General features: G+C 59.1%; 1 protein-coding gene and 1 pseudogene across 1 annotated transcript; both read right to left on the reverse strand.

Annotated features, from left to right (window-relative positions):
• Positions 1–1,043: 1,043 nt before the first annotated feature.
• Positions 1,044–5,183, reverse strand: LOC135974459 (fibrinogen-like protein 1-like protein; annotated as a pseudogene).
• Positions 5,184–11,489: 6,306 nt separating this feature from the next.
• LOC101951421 (fibrinogen-like protein 1-like protein) lies at positions 11,490–18,419 on the reverse strand. The gene is made up of 5 exons (XM_065562643.1): positions 18,188–18,419; positions 16,325–16,497; positions 14,792–14,935; positions 13,959–14,021; positions 11,490–12,815 (listed from the first exon to the last, which is right to left on the reverse strand). Exons 2-5 carry the CDS (start codon positions 16,326–16,328, stop codon positions 12,352–12,354), a joined length of 675 nt encoding a protein of 224 aa, XP_065418715.1. The 5' UTR covers positions 16,329–16,497; positions 18,188–18,419; the 3' UTR covers positions 11,490–12,351.
• Positions 18,420–18,638: the final 219 nt, after the last annotated feature.

Here is an 18,638-nt window from a genome sequence, read left to right on the forward strand (position 1 = left end):
GAATGATGGTGTTACACGGAGCAGCTCCACGGTGATGCCGAGGGAGGGGGCACTGATCCCTTCAGAAAACTGGGCCCTGCTGACTGCAGGGGCAGGACGGATGTAGAGATGAAGAGCCAGGCCCTGTGCCAGGTGGCATGGGAGCACCAGGGGCCTCTTTCCTCCCCTCCCCCTGTCTGTGCAGGAGTGGGCCCGGGTTCCTACCTTGGGCCCAGACAGCACTAGGGAAAGGGACCAGTCCTTGCACCAGGCCTGCGGGCCGCCATAGGGGCATTGTCCTCCGCCAAGGGGTGCGGCCAGACTCCTAGCTAACTAGTGTGCAAGCTGCCATGGGACCATGTGCTAGCTGGGGAAACAGGCTGCATTTTACCACACAAGCAGTGGGATGCATTCGGCCCAGTGGTCTGGGGCCTCCCCACCTGGTCCCTGCTGGCACATGGCTCCAGCCAGCAGGGTCCAACCCCACGAAGATGCCCTTGGCCCCAGCCCCTGGGCACCATTCTTTAATTTAAATGAAGTGCTGCAGAATCCAGGGACCTGGCCGCAGCATTTAGGCCCAGCGTGATACCCCATAGATGGGGGCTGCCACAGGATGCCCTGGTATGAGGCACCGCACTCCTGCTCCAGGAGTCTGCACGTGGCCAGGCAGAGCTGCGGGCAGAGCCTTCAGTCTCAGGCGAGGAGCGGCTCCGCCTGCAGTGCGAGTGGGATGGACGCTGCCTCCGCCCTACAGGCTCTCTGGATGTGGTCCGGAGGGCAGGGGGCCCAAGGACTCCTCTCTCCCAGCACTAAGGGCCCAAGTCTCTCCTCCCGCTCACATCCCCTCTTTCTCCTCCCCCAGAAAATCCCTCTGGCCCCAGTCTCTCCTCCTCCCCGCCCCAAATGGAAGGGCTGGTGGCCTGGAGATTTACTCTTGCAGACCCATCCCAGCAGCCCCGTATGCTCTGCCTGTGAACCTGGTAACGCCAGGCATGTTCTCCAGCAGCGTGGTGCCCATGGGAGCACCCGGACAGACAGTGACAGCAGGGCACAGAATTACCATCTGCAGACCTCACTGCTTAGAAGTGTGTGTTTATTTCAAAGCCTGGATCCCGAGGCAGGGCCATGCAGAGGGTGTTTGAGAAGCTCCCGCCATGCTTGGGATTTCACCTTTCCAGTGACCTCTAGGCCTGCTCATCGCATCGCCGAGCTAAAATGACGCGGAAGAGTCACTCCAGCCAAACGCTGGTGCATGGGAGTCAGCCCAGCGGAGAAAGGCCCAGTGGAAAAAAGCTCAGAAAGTCTGCAGGGAGGGAGAGGAGAAGGAAAGTGTCCCCGTTTCCTGGGTAACCCTGATACTTCCCCCAGCAAGGCCTGTGAAAGTGGGCGGGAGGTTTGGCCATGATACACTCTGACCCTTTTCCCTCCCTTCGTGGAGCAGGGGTTGGCCTCACTGCAGACAGGAGGGTGGGGAAGGGGGGACTAACAGTAGGACGCTGGTTTGATGAGGATGGCGGAGGCTTGGCAGTTCCCGCTACAGAAACTACCCCAAGTGATGCTCCCTTTGATGTTCAGTCGAACAGAATGACAAGCCGAGTACCACCAGCCCCCACCAGAGCTAGACGCACAGTTCCCACTGGAAGTGTCCTGATCCAGGTCTTTAGCAGAGAACTTCATGTTGTCATGCATGGTGCTAGGATTGTATGAAGCCATGGTGTCCCCTGCAATCCCAGTGTAAGAGCCCAGCCTCAGCCTGTAGCCTTTGGACTCGTCTTCCAGACCGAAGAGGTTGTAGTCTGCGTATTTCATGGTGCCGGATGAATCGTGGATGACAAACCTGACCTGGTAGACCTTCTGCTTGGCGATCCGATAGATGTACTCCGTCCCCAACCGGTAGTCATCCTGCACGTTGCCAAAGCCGTACTTGTAGGTGCTCCAGGACTCAGCCCAGGTGATCTGTGTGTTGTGCCGGTTCCGCTGGAGAACCGTCCAGCCCTCACTGGTGCTGTTCAGCTCTCAGTAGACCTCGAATTGATGGAGTCCTGTGGGCTGGATGACAAAGACGCCACTGACCCTGTTCCAGGTTATCTCGCTGCAGTCCTTGGGCCAGGCTGTGGGCAAAACGAAACAAGTTGTCAAGAACAAAACCTCATGGAACAAAACCCCGCTAAGAGTTATGATCACAGTGGAGTTTCCATAAAAACTTTCCTTGGCCTCCTTCCCAACTCCTCCACCGAGGAATAGCAGCTGCATCTTGGCCAGATCAGGCTGGGCTGAGGAGTCCTGGAGGTGAGCTCTGGTCTCTAGCCTCGCGCCAGACTGATGTCCCCATAGCTGTGTCTGAGGGAATTCTCACCGCTGGCACTCTGCTCCCAGATCTCTGCAGTGTGTGTGTGTGTGTGTGTGTGTCACCCCTGTGAGGGGGGACAATGCAAGCGGGACACACTTACCACTTACCCTGGGCTACCCGCATGTCACTGGCTCTGCTGCGCCGGAGGCTCCCTTTCCCCTGATCTGTGTGGGGAGGAGAGAACCGAGTGACGTGAGGGCTTTACAGAGGATATTCCCAGCTCCACAGCTGGGCGTATTCTCAGCACATTCGCCTCCCTGTCCCTCCGCTGGCCCAGCTGTAGGCCTCAGTTATCCGCTGGGCACTGGGGCGCCTCTCCCTGCTGGATTGCTCCAAACTCTGACACCCGCGGGGAGGCAGGAATTCACCCAGAATCCCTCCAGAGCAGAGACCCACCCTGGTACCCTCCTCAGCCTGGCCACAGCCCCGCGTCGCTGCCAAGAACCATCAGCAGGAGGGGGCCGGGCACCAATCCCAGAGGCCTGATAGGCTCTGCTTGCATCGGGCACCAACAGGCTCCTTCCCTCTGGGCCAGGGCCCGTTCGCACATGCGCAGGGCGGCTCCCTGGGCCCAGCTCCCAGCTCTGAGCTCAGGCTCCCCTGGGCCCTGCTGTGTCCCTGCAGGGACAGCACATGTCTCTCCGACAGCCCCTTCTCGAAGGGTGGGAGAAGGGCTGGCAGCAGGCAGGAGAGGCAGGATTTCCTGCCAGCTCTCCAGCCAGCCAGGGCTCTGAGGGACGGGACGGGAGGCCAGCTTCTCCTGTGTGCCCATCCCCAGCCAATCAGGGCTATGGCGGCAGGGCCAGTCCTCAAAGCACTGCTCCTGATCCATCCAGTGCGGGTGTCATGACTTCGACTAACCCAGACTCCCCTTAGCTGCTCTACCTGGCTCCTGGCCGCTGCCCTCCAGTCTGGCCCAAATGCAGCCACCAACCTCACCGCCCGCTCCCGTGGCTCTGCCCACACCACCCAGAGGCCGATTAAGGTTTATTGGGGAGCTGGGTACAAAGAACATTTGGTCTCCCCAGCTCCCCTCACCATGGGGTCCTGCCTCTTGGTCCTCCTCTTCCCCCACAAGGCTCCACTCCCAGGCCTGGCCGGAAGCTGGCCTGTGGTAAGAGCTGCCCAGGTAGCCCAAGTCACAGTGGGGAGGCCCGGACTCTCCACCTACCCTGGGGATACAGACTGTGGGCTGCTCTCAGGCTCCCTGGCCCCCACCCTGGGCAGGTGGAGGGGCCAGGGCTCCCCACAACTGGCCCCGGCTCCCTGGGCGCCTCTTACCACAGCCAGGCTCCAGCTTCCAGCCTGGCAGGGGACAGAGCCACAGGGGAAGAGGACAAGCGGGGCCACAGTTCTGGAGCCAGTGGCACCCTCACTTCTGCACAGGTTCCGGCGCTCCTGCAGGGGCCCCCAAATTGGCTGGCGCCCCTAGGCACGGGCCCTGTGGGCCTGTGCATTAATCTCCCATTGGTTCTGCCACCCTTTACTCATACGGATAACAGCACTTCAGCACCCCTGCACTCAACACTATCGTGAACTGTACCCAACAGCAGGGCTGGCTCTAGGTTTTTTGCCGCCCCAAGCAAAAAAAATTTTGGCTGCCCCCCGTCCCAGCCCTGGGCTCCTCGCTGCACCCCCCTGCTGTCCCAGCTTTGGGTTCTCCCCACCCCCTGCCGCCCCAGCTCTGGGCTCCCTCATTGCCCCCCACACACACCTCCTGCCGCCCCAGCCCTGGGCTCTCTCCCCTCCTCCCCCACCTGCACCACCTTCCGCTGCAGCCCTGGGTCACTGGTAACTCGCTCCCACGGCAGGTCATTCAGCATGAATTTTACATGTGCACAGAACACAGACAGGATTGGTTCCCATATGGTTACAGAACTGCAGTAAAGTGGAACGATTTTCAGCTTGTGTGATTGGAGGATATCTGGATGCATATTATAAGACTGACATACATAAATGAGGAAAAGTTGAGGTGCCTTTATTATTCTTTTCTTCCACTCTTTCTTTCTGTGGGGAATTTGCCAATGCAATATCACTGTCTTCCTTTTAAACAAACAAACAAACAAACAAACAAACAAAAAGGCAATGGCTGTTGAAAATAGCAATTCCAGTCCTAATAACCACTGGGAAGCATTTCTTGCTCAGTTTTATCCTACTTTTTCTACAGCAAGTTACAGTGGATCAGTAGATTTGATTTGGGAGAAATGAAGTAACAGCCGCCCAAACTGAGCTTGAGCACTCCTGAATTTTGAGGTGTTCAAATCTGGAAGGCAGGTGCGGGGGGGAGCTGTGGCTCCGCAGGGGAGCACGGCAGCATGTATGCAGCAGTGTGTCTGGCGCTGCGCGGAGCCAGACAGGCTGGTCTGAGTGGCATGATAAGGGGGTTGGGGGGTTGGATGGGGCGGAGGTTCGGGGGGGCAGTCAGGGGCAGGGAGAAGGGGGGGTTAGATGGATCAGGGGGTTGGGAGGGCAGTCAGGGGACAGGCAGCGGTTGGATAGGCATGGGAGTCCCGGGAGTTTGTCAGGGGACAGGTAGGGGGTGGGGTCCTAGGGGGAAAGTTGGGGCGGTCTCAGGAGGGGGCAGTTGGGGACAAGGAGAAGGGAGGCTTAGATAGGGGGTGGGGTCCTGGGGGGCAGTTAGGGAGAGGGGTCCCGGGAGGGGGTGATCAGGGAACAGGGTGCAGTGGGGGTTGGATGGGTTGGGGTTTCTGTGGGGGGCAGTCGGAGGAGGTGGATGGTGGCGGGGGGGGCTACCCTCCCTGTGGACTGTCCTATTTTTTGAATGTTAAAATATGGTATCCCTACCCTTCAGAGTGCAGCTCTCCATTCATAGCAGGCTGCAGGATGAGGTCTTAGCTACCTCCCTCCCTCCCACTCTTTCCTGTTGGTAGTGGCCAAAGGAATGCTGGGAAATGTAGTTCTTTCCCTGCTCCAGGGCTGGCTCTATAGGAAGGGAGCTAACCAAGGAACTACAGCTCCTAGGACCCCCTGTTGGTTCTCAGCTCCCAGGCTGGATCCCTGCCGCCCCTGCAAATGGGCTGCCCCAAGCACGTGCTTGCTTTGCTGATGCCTAGAGCCGCCCCTGCCCAACAGCACCCAAAACAGATCCCTTTGGCAAAACAGCTCCATCGGCTCATTACCTTAGGGTTACCATACGTCCGAATTTTCCCGGACATGTCCGGCTTTTGGGGGCTGAAATCCCCGTCCGGGGGAAAATCCCCAAAAGCCGGACATGTCCGGGAAAATCAGGAGGGACGGAGGGCTCGGCAGTGCTCGGCCGGGGCCTCTGGGGCTGGGGTCGGTGGTGCGGGGCCGGGCCGGGGCCGGCGGTGCTCGGCAGGAGCCGGGGGTGCGGTGCCGGGGCCGGTGCCGTGCCGGGCAGGGGTCGCGGTGCCGTGCCGGGAGCCGGGGTCGCGGTGCCATGCCAGGAGCCGGGCGCGCGGCCGGGCCAGGAGCCCGGGTTGCAGTACTGGGCCGGGGGCCGGGCCGGGAGCCGCGGCTGGGGGTGCGGTGCCGGGCCGGGAGCCGGGCCCGCAGTGCCGGGCGGGGGTCGCGGTGCCGTGCCGGGAGCCGAGGTTGCGAGGCCGTGCCGGGAGCCGGGCGCGCGGTGCCGGGCGGGGGTCGCGGTGCCGTGCCGGGAGCCGGGGTTGCGGTGCCATGCCGGGAGCCGGGCGTCCGGCCGGGCCAGGAGCCGGGGTTGCAGTACCGGGCCGGGGGCCAGGCCCACGGGGCCGGGCCGGGAGCCAGGCCCGTGGTGCCGGGCGGGGGTCGCGGTGCCGTGCCGGGAGCCGGGGTCGCGGTGCCATGCCGGGAGCCGGGCGCGCGGCCGGGCTAGGAGCCGGGGTCGCAGTACCGGGCCGGGGGCCGGGTCCGCGGTGCCGGGCGGGGGTCGCGGTGCCGTGCCGGGAGCCGGGGTCGCGGTGCCATGCCGGGAGCCGGGCGCGCGGCCGGGCCAGGAGCCGGGGTCGCAGTACCGGGCTGGGAGCCGGGGTCGCGGGGCCGGGCCGGGAGCCGGGCCCGCAGGGCCGGGGGTGCGGTGTCGGGCCGGGAGCTGGGCCGGGGGTGCGGTGCTGGGCCGGGAGCCGGGCCCGCGGTGCCGGGCGGGGGTCGCGTGCCGTGCCGGGAGCCGGGGTTGCGGTGCCATGCCGGGAGCCGGGCGCGCGGCCGGGCCAGGAGCCGGGGTCGCAGTACCGGGCTGGGAGTAGGAAGGGCCTGGCTGCCGGAGAGCACAGGGGACCTGAAGCAGAGCAGGGCTGGGGATGGGCAAGAGGAGCTGGGGAGCTCCAGCTTGGCAATTCCCCAGGCTGAGGCTTGGTAAGGCCCAGGGTGGTACTGGGGCTGCAGAGGTGCCACCTGGGCATAGGTAGAAGCAGCTGATCCAACCCCCTTGGCAGCGATGAGTGGCCATGACAGATGCAGTCTTAGGGTTACCATATTTAAAAAATAAAAAAAGAGGACACTCCACGGGCCCTAGCCCCGCCCCTTTCCCACCCCCGGCCCCGCCGCAACTCCGCCCCTTCCCCAAAGTCCCCGCCCTAACTCCCCCTCCTCCCTCCCAGCCACGCGAAAAGGGCTGCCCGAGCGCTACCAGCTTTACGGTTTGCCGGGCAGCCTCCAGACCCTGTGCCCCCGGCCGGCGCTTCCTCAGCGCAGCTGGAGCCCGGGAGGGGAAGCGCCCAGCTGGGGGCGCAGGGTCTGGAGGCTGACCGGCCAACCATGAAGCCGGTAGCGCTCGGGCTTTGGGCAGCCCCTATGCCTCCAGACCCTGCGCCCCTGGCCGGGCAGTTCCTCTCCTGGGCTCCAGCTGCTCTGCTCCTTCCTGGACTCAGACTTCGGCTCTGTTTAACAGCCAAGCTGCCCGGGCCAGCGCTACCGGCTTCGGGCAGCCCCATGCCTCCGGACCCCAGCCGCCGGCCGGGCACTTCCCCTCCCCGGCTCCAGCTGCTCTGCTCCGACAGCTGGGGTCCGGAGGCAAGGGGGCTGCCCGAAGCCGGTAGCGCTGGCTCGGGCAGCTTGGCTCTTAAACAGAGCCGAAGTCTGAGTCCGGGGAGGAGCAAAGCAGCCGCGGGAGGGGAAGTGCCCAGCCGGTATTTTTCCTGGACATGTTCAGCTTTGTTGCAATTCCCCCCGGACGGGGGTTTGATTGCCGAAAAGCCAGACATGTCCGGGAAAAACCGGACATGTGGTAACCCTATGCAGTATGCCCCAGAGAAAGGGGGCTAGATGACGACTGGCAGTAGCCACTGAGGCAAGGTGGGCATGGGGGAGAGGGTTCCCCTGGGAAGGGAGAGCCAGAGTGTGGGGGCACTGCTTTGGGACAGCACCCCAAGGTAAGGGGCACTGGGGTCTGTGAGGGACATGGGGGCCTGAAGCAGGAGAGACACCGGCCAGCAGGAGGCGCTCCTAGTGCTGGAATTGAACTAATTCCTGGATGACCAGCAGGAGGCGCCGCGCCAGTGAGTCAGCGATCTGCTACATGGCCAAATAAACTAGTTCCTTTGAAGCAGTAAAACAAGAATTCTGTGATTAAACCCCTCAGCCCCTTAGAAAGGCACAGCGGGGCGGGAGCCTGGAGGGACGAGGGGAGGGTAGTGCACGGAAGGAGGGGTCGTGTGGGCATCAATGCAGAACGGTCTAGTTAACGGCCCCTAAATGCACTTTCTGCACAGAACTACTGCAGCTTCTCAAGCCCCAAACTGCACAAAGTCTGGAAACGGACAATTCAGGGATTCAGCCAGTTCCCCCCGGTCACATCACCGGGGTCACTCCACAGGCTTAGCCTGGCTGCTCTGCCCTCTGGCCAGGCTGCCCTTTGGTCTGTGAACAGCCCTGGAAACGGGGTGGGATGCACGGCTGGACAAGGGACGTTTTTAGGAAGCTCTGCAGTGCAGGTTGCAGAGCAATGGGAGTTGAGGCAAGGAAACTAGTTGGACGTGTTGTCAGTTTCAGGGGACAAAGTTGAGTGGCCGGTGTCAGACTGCTGGAGTGGAAGGTCCTAGACCAGTGGGGCGGTGCTGGGTTCCTTTCATTGTCCGTCTCCAGACTTCCTGACGTTCGGTGTCCAAAGGCCTCATTGTTTTGTCCAGAAAATGTAGTATTGCTTTGGACGGTAGATGGCCCCACTGACACACCTTCAGCATTAACTCTTCTTACGGGTTGTGGGGAGGGATTGCTGACCAGTTTGCATTCCCTTCTCTAGAGAACAAACAAAGCAATTCCCAGCCCGGAGCAGAGCAGATCCATTCTCCTGTGTTTCTCTCTTGTGCTGTGTGTACATGAGCAAACGGCCTGTTCAGCTCTCATGCTGCCCCCTCTCCTGCCGTATTTGCCATTGCAACAAAGTTGACTTTTTCCCACAGAAAATTTTGCTTTCCCCAAAACCACAATTCTGATGGAAAAAGTTTTGCCCAGCTGGAGCAATTTCTTTGTGTGATGGTGCCCCCCCCCAATGCTTTATGGAATGTGCTTATGAATGTATATATGACATAACTAGAATATGTTTTATGCTACATATGCCATGTAACATATCTCTGTAAAGGTTATGATCTACTGAATCTATTAATCCTCTTTGTGTGAATGTATCATTTTTGTACTTGAAGTTAGGAATATTGGCTGTATACTTGCTTGATTTTAACTAGCCTAGTAGAGCATTTGGTCAGCTTCCTGAGAAAAGTGCAAATTAGGTGCCCAATCAAAAACCACTTCAGCCAACAATGAACTTGAAGATACCAATCCACATCAGAGCCTTTCCAGGAATGTGGCTTGGCTGGTAAAAACTGACTCATGCATGGACATGTGACTTGCCCATGTGACTCCAGAACTCCATCTTGGAGCTGGACTTTGCATAGGAGAGAGGAGGGGGTCTCCACCCGCAAGAGAAAGTCTATTTAACCCCCTGGGAGACCCCTCCATTTTGTCTTCAGCTGGCTAAAGGGATAGCCTCTCCACCCCCAAGAATACCTGAAAGAGACTGGAACAAAGGACAGTAACTACAGGGAGTGTGAGTGATTGCTGGACCCAGACTAGAAGGAGACTAGTCTGTAAAAAGGAGCATTCTGGAACTGGTGAGGTTTTTATCTGTACCCAGTTGTATTACTGTATTAGACTCAGACATGCGTGTTTTATTTTATTTTACTTGGTAATTCACTCTGTTCTGTCTGTTACTACTTGGAACCACTTAAATCCTACTTTCTGTATTTAATAAAATCACTTTTTCCTTATTAATTAACCCAGAGTATGTATTGATACCTGGGGGGGGGGCAGCAAATAGCTGTGCATATCTCTCTATCAGTGTTATAGAGGGCAAACAATTTCTGAGTTTACCCTGTATAAGCAGGGGTGTGGAGAGGGGTCGAGGCAGGCAGGGAGAGGGAGCGGGGTGGTTAGATGGGTCGGGGGTTCTGGGGGAGCTGTCAGGGGGGCAGGGGTGTGGAGAGGGGTCAAGGAGGCAGGGAGCAGAGGGGGTTGGATGGGTCAGGAGTTCTGGGGGTCCTGTCAGGGAGCAAGGAGCAGTTGGATAGGGCATGGGAGTCCCTGGGGTCTATCTGGGGGTAGGGGTGTGAATATGGGGTGGGGGTGTGGATAAGGGTCAGGGCAGTCAGGGGACAGGTACAGTCCTAGGGGGGCAGTTAGGGTGGGGGGTTCTCAGGAGGGGACAGTCGGGGGACAAGAAGCAGGGAGGCTAGATGGCGGTGGGATCCTAGGGGGCAGTTAGTGGCAGGGGTCCCAGGATGGCACAGTCAGGGGACAAGGAGTGGGGGGGTTGGGCGTTCTGAGCAGGGCAGTCAGGGGGTGGGAAGTGGGAGGGCGTGGATGGGGGCGGGGCAGGGCGGGGGCAGGGCTAGAGCGGGGCTCCCCCCGTCCTCTTTTTTGATTGTGGAAATATGGTAACCCTAGCAGACAGGTCCCAGGGTGTGGGGGGGATGAGCTCCCTATAGAGCAGCAGCAGCCCTGAGGGAGCAGGTAGGATCTCCGTGAGGTCGACTCCCGCTGTGGCCGGGGGTCGCTGCCTTTTGGAGCGCCGGGCAAGGAGGATGGGGAGGGCCTGGCTCCCGGCTCGGCCGGAGATTGGCTGAGGTGAACAGGCTCGAGCTGCGTGCCCCAGCCACAGCCGCAGCCGCCCCAGCTCCACTCCCTGCAGAAGGGTGACAAGACACCCTACCATGCCACCCTTCCTTCTGCGCTGCTGCTGACGGCAGCACTGCCTTCAGAGCTGGGTGCCCGGCCAGCAGCCGCCGCTCTCCAACTGCCCAGGCCTCCCCACACACATGGGTCCCACGGGCATGGACAGCCCCGTGACCACGGAGCCTTCCTGGACCATTGCACCCTGGGCGGTTGCCCACTCCCAAATCCAGCCCTGCTCATTGACTTTCAATGGGCTCTGTGCTCCTAAGTAACTCGTGACCTTTGGAAAATCCCTTCCCCCATTTTTGCTTGTTGCTATGTGAGTGTCCTACTGTGGCCAGCAAGCAACAGCCCTTACAGGAGACAGCCCCTGGGTCTGTGACCTCTTCACCGAAGCACATGGCCAGGCAAAGCTGGGGGCAGAGCCCTGATTCTCAGGCTGAGGAGCGGCTCCGCCTGCTGTGGGAGTGGAATACACCCCGTGTCTGCCCCACAGGCTCTCTCTGGGTATTGTATCGACAGCAGGTAGCCCATAGTCTCCTCTCCCAGCATCCCAGTCTCTCCTCCCCCAAACGTGAGAAAGGACTGGTGGCCCAAGGAGTTACTCTTGGTGCAGTTGGCAGCAACGGGCCCATCCCAACAACCCTACACTAGGGCCTGATCCAACGCCCACTGAAGTCAATGGAAGATTGTCTGTTATCAACTGGCTTTGGACTAGGACCTACTTGCACACGTGGACAGTAATTCAAGGTACTGATTAAAGGGCCCCTCAGGCCAATGCTGCAGCTACCCAGATATCGTCAGACGTGCAGGCCTGGCTTTCAAATCCTGCTAGGCCATTGCCGAAAATTCCCTCACAGCAACCACAGACCCCTAAGACTGTGGGGCAAGGAACCCAGCCAGGTCTACCAGCCCAACTCCCCCAAGGCAGGACGGCTGAGAATACTGGGAATGGATCTACGCAGTACGGTGCCCACGAGAGCACAGCAGAGAGTAAGTGGCACGCAAAAGAAAGTTACCAACCGGGGCCACCACATTTAAAATGCCTTTTTAATGTGAAGCTTTAATCCCTGCTAATGAGCAGTAGAGCGGGTGTTTATAAAAACCCTTCTGTGTTTCTGGATTTCCCCACCCCTGTGACCTCTGGAACTGCCCATGAGTCTGAGAGCAAAAGACACTGAAAAGTCACTACGGATCCGAGGCATTTACTCTCCCCGGAGCTTCTACATCTGCATACTGCAGGTTTTGCAAATGATTCTTCTGATTACGAAAATCACTATGTCAAGTCAACGCAAAGCACAAGTGCCCAGCAGAGATTAGCTCGGAAAGTGCACGGAAGAAAAGAAAAGAGAAAGTTGCCCCATTTTGGATAAACATGATACTTCCCCCTCCGAGTTGGGTGTGAGGTTTGGCCATGACACACGCTGACCCTTTTCCCTCCCTTCGTGGAGCAGGGGTTGGCCTCACTGCAGACAGGAGGGTGGGGAAGGGGTGACTAACAGTAGGACGCTGGTTTGATGAGGATGGCGGAGGCTTGGCAGTTCCCACTACAGAAACTACCCCAAGTGATGCTCCCTTTGACGTTCAGTCGAACAGAATGACAAGCCGAGTACCACCAGCCCCCCTCATAGCTACCCTGTTTCCCCGAAAATAAGACAGTGTCTTATATTAATTTTTGCTCCCAAAGATGCGCTAGGTCTTATTTTCAGGGGATGTCTTATTTTTCAGAAATGAAAAATGCCTTATTATTGGTGGATGCCTTATTATCGGGGAGGTCTTATTATCGGGGGGATGCCTTATATTACAACGAGAGGCAAAACTGTAAGTAGGCCTTATTTTCGGAGGATGTCTTATTTTCGGGGAAACAGGGTAGACGCACAGTTCCCACCGTAAGTGTCCTAATCCAGGTCTTTAGTGGAGAACTTCATGTTGTCATGCACGGTGGTAGGATTGTTTGAAGTCATGGCGTCCCCTGCAGTCCCAGTGTAAGAGCCCAGCCTCAGCCTGTAGCCTTTGGACTCGTCTTCCAGACCAAAGAGGTTGTAATCTGCGTATTTCATGGTGCCGGATGAATCGTGGATGACAAACCTGACCTGGTAGACATTCTGCTTGGCGATCCGATAGATGTACTCCGTCCCCAGCCAGTAGTCATCCTGCACGTTGCCAAAGCCGTACTTGTAGGTGCTCCAGGACTCAGCCCAGGTGATCTGTGTGTCGTGCCGGTTCCGCTGGAGGACCGTCCAGCCCTCGCTGGTGCTGTTCAAGTCACAGTAAACGACAATCTGGTGGAATCCTGTGGGCTGGATGACGAAGACGCCACTGACCCTGTTCCAGGTTATCTCGCTGCAGTCCTTGGGCCAGACTGTGCACAAGAGAGAGATCGCTTTCACTAAACCCCGTGGAACAGAACCCTGCTCAGCTCTTCCCACCCTGGGTCAGTGAGAAAGGGCCCCTCCGGTGTGCCACAGACAGCAGTGTCTGCACTGACACCCCGCATGCTTTGCCAGCCCATTGTCAAAGAGGCTTCAACAAGGGATGCAGACACTGAGCCCGAATCTGCTGGCACAGTCCTGTCACCCACTCCTGGGCAGTTTATTCTCTAACTAGCTACTTTGCACGTGCACACGTAGGTTTCCCAGAAGACAAACAGGCCCCTGTTCATACTCTGCAGGGGTTTTCGGGGAGGTGTTTAACACGGCAGACATGATGCGTGGGACACTGCGAGCTAACAGCACCGTGTGTCCTGTGGGGTGACTGTATCTTACAGCAGCGGGTTCTGCACCCCCTCAGCTCTCAGCAAACTCCTGTGCCAAGGGCTCTCCAACAGGGCGTGTGTGCTGAGGCCACCGACACCAACTGCCAGGGAAAGGAGGAGTCTGTGGAGTCAAAGGATCTTGCCACTCATCCCAAATTTTGGCTGCAAACTCCCCACACCTGCAGTAGTGAGGGACACGGCCCAGTGGGTCACAGCCCTGGGTCCTGGATCCCACACAGTCTATCAGTGGTGCCACTTTTCCTGCAGAAAGATCATGACCCAAAGCTTCTCCTCTGCAGGACACGTTACAGCCTGTGTGTATCAAGCCCTTTCCCCCACACCCTCCCACCCTCTGTCACCAGAGTTCCTGCTCCCAGGGGCCTGTATAATCCCTGGGGATTCCCCTATGGCCCGGTCAGACAATGCATCCCAATGCCTTGTTCTGCCCTGCAGGGAGAAGCTGTGTGAATAACTCTTGTTGTTCTTCATATCAGAGGGGTAGCCGTGTTAGTCTCAATCTGTAAAAAGCAACAGAGGGTCCTGTGGCACTTTTAAGACTAACAGAAGTATTGGAGCATAAACTTTCGTGGGTGAATCTTGCGTCTGATGAAGTGGGCATTCACCCACCAAAGCTCATGCTCCAATACTTCTGTTAGTCTTAAAGGTGCCACAGGACTCTCTGTTGCTTCTTGTTGTTCTTGCATCTCATTTCTGCAAGGCGTGGATAGGTGAAGCGTGGGATACTCTTACCGTGGGCCTCTGGTAACTGCGGGTCACTGGCTCGGCTGTGCCGCAGGTTCCCTTTCCCCTGCTCTGTAGGGACAGGAATTGGGAGATCCGCGTGACATGAGGGGTTTTCAGAGACTGTCTCCCAAGCACCAGAGAGTGTTAGCAGTGCATTCGCCTCCCCTTCTCCGTGTCCCTGAAACCCTCATCCAGGACAAACCATTCTTCTGCCCACACTTCTGTAAACCCCCCTCACCGCTCTACCTGGCTTCCGTCTGCTCCTCTCCAGTCTGGCCCAAATGCAGCCACCAAACTCACCGCCTGCTCCCATGGCTCTGCCCACCAACTTGTGCCTTCCAGTCCCTTCCCTGGCTCTGCAGCTCCTCCTGCAGCAGCTTCCAGCCCCCGCGCCTCCCCTCCAGCTCTGCACAGCCCTGCCCTGCCTAGCTCGAGCTCTATGTTAATTCTGCACCAGTCGCCCTGCTGCCCGAGCACCCCCATCTCATCCCGTCTGCCCCTGCCTAGCTCGGGCCCACGCTGCACCAGTTCACTCCTCCGCGCCCCCTCTGCTGCCCAAGGCAACCAGCACCTCCTGGCTTTGTCCCATGCTGCTCCCTGCACTGCAATGGGCCAGCCCCTGTGCCCCTCCGAACCTCCCTCCCTCCCTCCCCTCCCTCAAACCACCAAAGAGCTCAGCGTGGTTTGAATAGAGAGCTACGGTTGGATTGTAATTTCTCCCAGTGGCTTCAGGCCTCCATAATCCCCAGGCAGCCAGTGAGTGACGTCCTGGGGCCCCAGGGCTGGCAGGGATCCCTAGGGCCAGAGGGGAGGGCTATAGAAGCAGACACATGACACACCTGCCTTCAGGTGCTTTGGGTGGATGTTCCGGATTGCATGGGTGGGTCCCTTTAAGATGTTCAGGTTGTGTATTTCCAGGGTGAGAATTGGGGCTGACAGGGCCAGCAGGCCGGCGAGGAGCAGGAGACGAGGGCACCGGGCATCTGCAAAAGGGAAGAGCCGGTGAGAAGCTGGGAACACAAACCCGCCCTTCAGGAGCCGCGACTCCCAGTTCCCTCTGCCCGGGAACAGCACAACCGAGAGCTGGGACTGCTGGACCCTCCCGCCTCGCACAGCACAGCCTGGCACTGCCGCCCTCGCCCATCAGTCTGGCTGGGCAGCCGGCCACCGGCCAGGCATGCACGGGGCAGAGAGGAGACGCTAGGAACCGGCCCCGTTGGGACAGAGACTCCCAGGAGGGGGGCGGGTGCTGAGGAGTTTGGGACTCGCCCTGGAGAAATGTTCCCGCCCCACAGAGACAATCCTGTGCCATGGAAATAACCGGGCAGGGAAGGGCGGGAGAGTGGGTGAGAGAAAGGGAAAATGGAGATTGGGGCTGGGGGGGGCACTGAGAGCCCTGGGAAGGCCTGAAGGGTGGGTAATGAGAGCCCCACGGACAGGGGGGTGGGGGGTATGGCCACAGAGCCGCAGGGAGGGGAACCCTGAGGTGTGGGGGCTGGGTGGGTACTGGGAGTTCCTCCTGAAGGGACGGGGGTTGGCCAAGGTCACTCAGCCCCGGGGTGTGGGAGGGGGACAGGCTGAGGGCACTCAGAGCCCCAGGAAGTGGGGGGGGCTGAGGGGAGGGACTCGCCAGGGGCACTCAGAGCTCGGGGGGGGGGGGGGTGTCCGGGGAGGCACTCACAGCCCCAGGAGGTGGGTGGGGGAGGGGCACACAGGATTTCAGGAATTCCCTGGCAGTGAAGAGCTGCTGGCGGCAGGGAGGAGCCAGCCGTGACAATCCTCACTTGGGATCCCTGGCTGGGCTAGTGGCTATGGGGGACCGTGGCCCAGCTGCAGCGGAAGGTGACCTGAAGGAAATGCCTCGGCCTCCAGCGAGGAAGGGCCTGGGCCAGACAATGACCCACCGCGCAGTGTCCCAGTACCCTGCCCCGCACCTGCGGGGCACGGCCCCTCCTCTGTAGGGAGGTTGGCATGTACCTTAGTGCTGCTTCCTCCATCCCCAAAGGCCTCTCCCAGCCAGTCTCTGGCAACCCCTGCCGTTCAGTACGCACATTACCCTGCTGTGACATACCGGGGGGGGGAACCCCTCGGGGATGGGGGGGCTGTCACACAGCTGGGCAATTTAACCCAGCTGGGCTGGGGTGACTGTCTCCCTGGAGCTGGGGTCTCAGCCCAGGTGTCTCTCTGCCCTTCCCCCCAGTTGCCCCCCGGGCAAGGTGGGAGCGCCCCACGTTGCGTTCCAGCCCCACATTCACACCCACAAGTGCTGGTGGGTTCCAATCCCAGCTGAACACGCCCACCCGGCCCTAGTGCGGAGCAGAATGGCCCAGCGCTGCCCCACAGACCCTCTGGCTCTCCGAGCCCACTCTTACCCATCACCGCAGCACGTCTGGCCCAGGCTGAACGCTGCTGCTCTGTGCAGAGAGGCTGGCACTTCTCACTCCTGCGTACGAGGGGCAGGTGCTGCTACCGACTGCTCCCCCTAACCCCGCCCTGCTGCGCTCTGGGGATGCTGCCCTGCTGTGGAGCTTTCAGGTGTCTTGAACTGGAATTTGTTTGGAGAGAAACTGCTAAGGAACCTTATCAGCCCCGAGCAGAGAGTACCTGGGAGCCTGCCTGGGTCGGGCGGGTCTGGTACAGCCTCCCCCAGATAAGGCTCTTCCCTGGACCTGCCACCCATTGGAATCTGGAACGATTCCCTCCGAGGTAACACCCGGGGCAGCCAGGGTAGGGCAGGGCACGGCCTGCTCCCCGGGAGCGTTAGGGCTTTCAGGAGTCAGAGGTGTCAGCGGAGCAGGTTGTACGTTAAAGCAGCGAAGGCAGTTGGGGGGCAGAGGAATTGGGTGCTTTGCCATTGCACTTGATCAGCTCAATTTGAAAATTCTTTCAAAGGAAATCCAGATGTATACATCTGACTGGGGTACATGTACACACATACACACGCACACTCACATGTGCACACACTCATGTGCACATACACGTACACACATACGCACATGTACACATACATATATATACAGACGTACACATACACGCACATACGCTGTCCCTGGAGCGCCCCAGGATGCGACTGACGGGGTGGCTGGCTATTATGGAGGCAGAAGGCGGTTGGGAGAAAATAATCAAGAAGAACTTTTGCTGAAAATGCAAACCTAAGCTGGAAATCTGTGCAGGGCTGGGCTCAGATCTTTTGAGCTGCTCTTATTAACCGTGGTCCTGTACTTCCTGGTTTGCGTCGGACCCAGGCAGGAGACTGGGCTGCTCTCAGCTGTAGAAGCCATTGGAATGAGCCAGGTCGGAATGAGCCAGGCCCTCAGAGCCTTCTGCCACCAATCGCCCCAGCAGTCACTGATCCACACCAAACCACGTCCTTCCAGTCAGGCAGTTTCATATGCACACGTCAAACCCTTGGTTTGCCACTCAGACACCACGGTGATGGGCACAGTAAGGACCGAGAGACGCTAAACAGGCAGACAGACAAGGAAATAGTGGCCCTGCCTACAGGTGTGTGTGTGGTGCAAACGGATGAACACCAGTTGCTGGCTGAAGGCACAACCTTAATTCCCACATCTCCTGTCTTTCAGCTATCGTTCGCTAGGCAGCCTGAGCTCCGATTTCTAACGCAGCGTTTTGCTCTGGCCTATTGTGGTTCTCATGTCCGGGGGCGCCTTGGCCCCTCGTATCAGGAGCGGTGCTAAAGAGGCTGCTTTTCAAAGGTCCTTAAGTAGGGTTGTCAACTTTCTACTTGCACAAAACCAAACGCCCTTGACCCAACCCCTTTCATGCCCTTCCCCAAGGCCCCACCCCCACTCACTCCAGCCCAGCCCACCTCCCTCAGTCGCTCGCTCTCACACCCTCACTCACTTTCACTGGGCTGGGGCTGGGGGTTGGAGTGCAGGGAGGGGTGAGGGCTCCGGTGGGGATGCGGACTCTGGGATTGGGCTGGAGATTAGGGGTTTGGGGTGCCAGAGGGGGATCCGGGCTGGGGCAGAGGGTTGGGGTGCGGACTCTGGGAGGGAGTTTGGGTGCGGGAGGGGGCTCAGGGCTGGGGTAGGGGATTGGGGTGCAGGTGGGGGTGTGGGCTCTGGGAGGGATTAGGGTACAGGAGGGGGTTCCGACCTGGGGCAGGAGGTTGGGGTGCCGGGTGTGATGTCTGGGAGGGAATTTGGGTGTGGGAGGGGGTTCCGACCTGGGGCAGGGTTTCTGGGTGCGAGATCCGGCCAGGCGGCGCTTACCTAAGCCAGCTCCTGGTCAATGGCACACCGGTGCTAATGCAGGCTCCTGACCTCTGGTCTCCCTCCGCTGGCAGGCTCTGAGCAAGGCCTGCCCAGAGAACATGGATGACGAGCTCTCGATCCTGCTGACAGCACCCCCCAGCACAGACAAACTCCAGCACATCTTGGAGGTGAGCAGAATGGGGAGGGGCCGCAGGGGTTTGACCTTAGCCCTGGGGACTCCTAGAAAGAAGAGACTGGAAAATCCATGTTTCTATTCGATCCTTCCGAGTATGCATTCGTGATATAAACTCACTGGGTGACCTTGGGGTAACTCACTTCCCCCTTACGGCATCAGTCTTCTCCACTATCAAATCTACACTGGGGAAGAAGGACAGAAGCCCCGACAATCACCTTCACCTCTGGGTGTCTGGTCCTGGGAGCCGAAACCAACTGGACTATCTGCCCCATC

The sequence above is a fragment of the Chrysemys picta genome, chromosome 12, assembly GCF_011386835.1.
Source record: "Chrysemys picta bellii isolate R12L10 chromosome 12, ASM1138683v2, whole genome shotgun sequence".
In the NCBI taxonomy this organism is placed as follows: Eukaryota; Metazoa; Chordata; order Testudines; family Emydidae; genus Chrysemys; species Chrysemys picta.

What these genes read in the sequence shown, in the direction of transcription:
- LOC101951421 (XM_065562643.1), bottom strand. An exon ending in CCCAAAGCACCTGAAGGCAG is followed by an intron (nt 14,022 to 14,791) that starts GTGTGTCATGTG and finishes CTGTCCCTACAG; the next exon opens with AGCAGGGGAAAGGGAACCTG. An exon ending in GCAGTTACCAGAGGCCCACG is followed by an intron (nt 12,816 to 13,958) that starts GTAAGAGTATCC and finishes TCTTGTGCACAG; the next exon opens with TCTGGCCCAAGGACTGCAGC.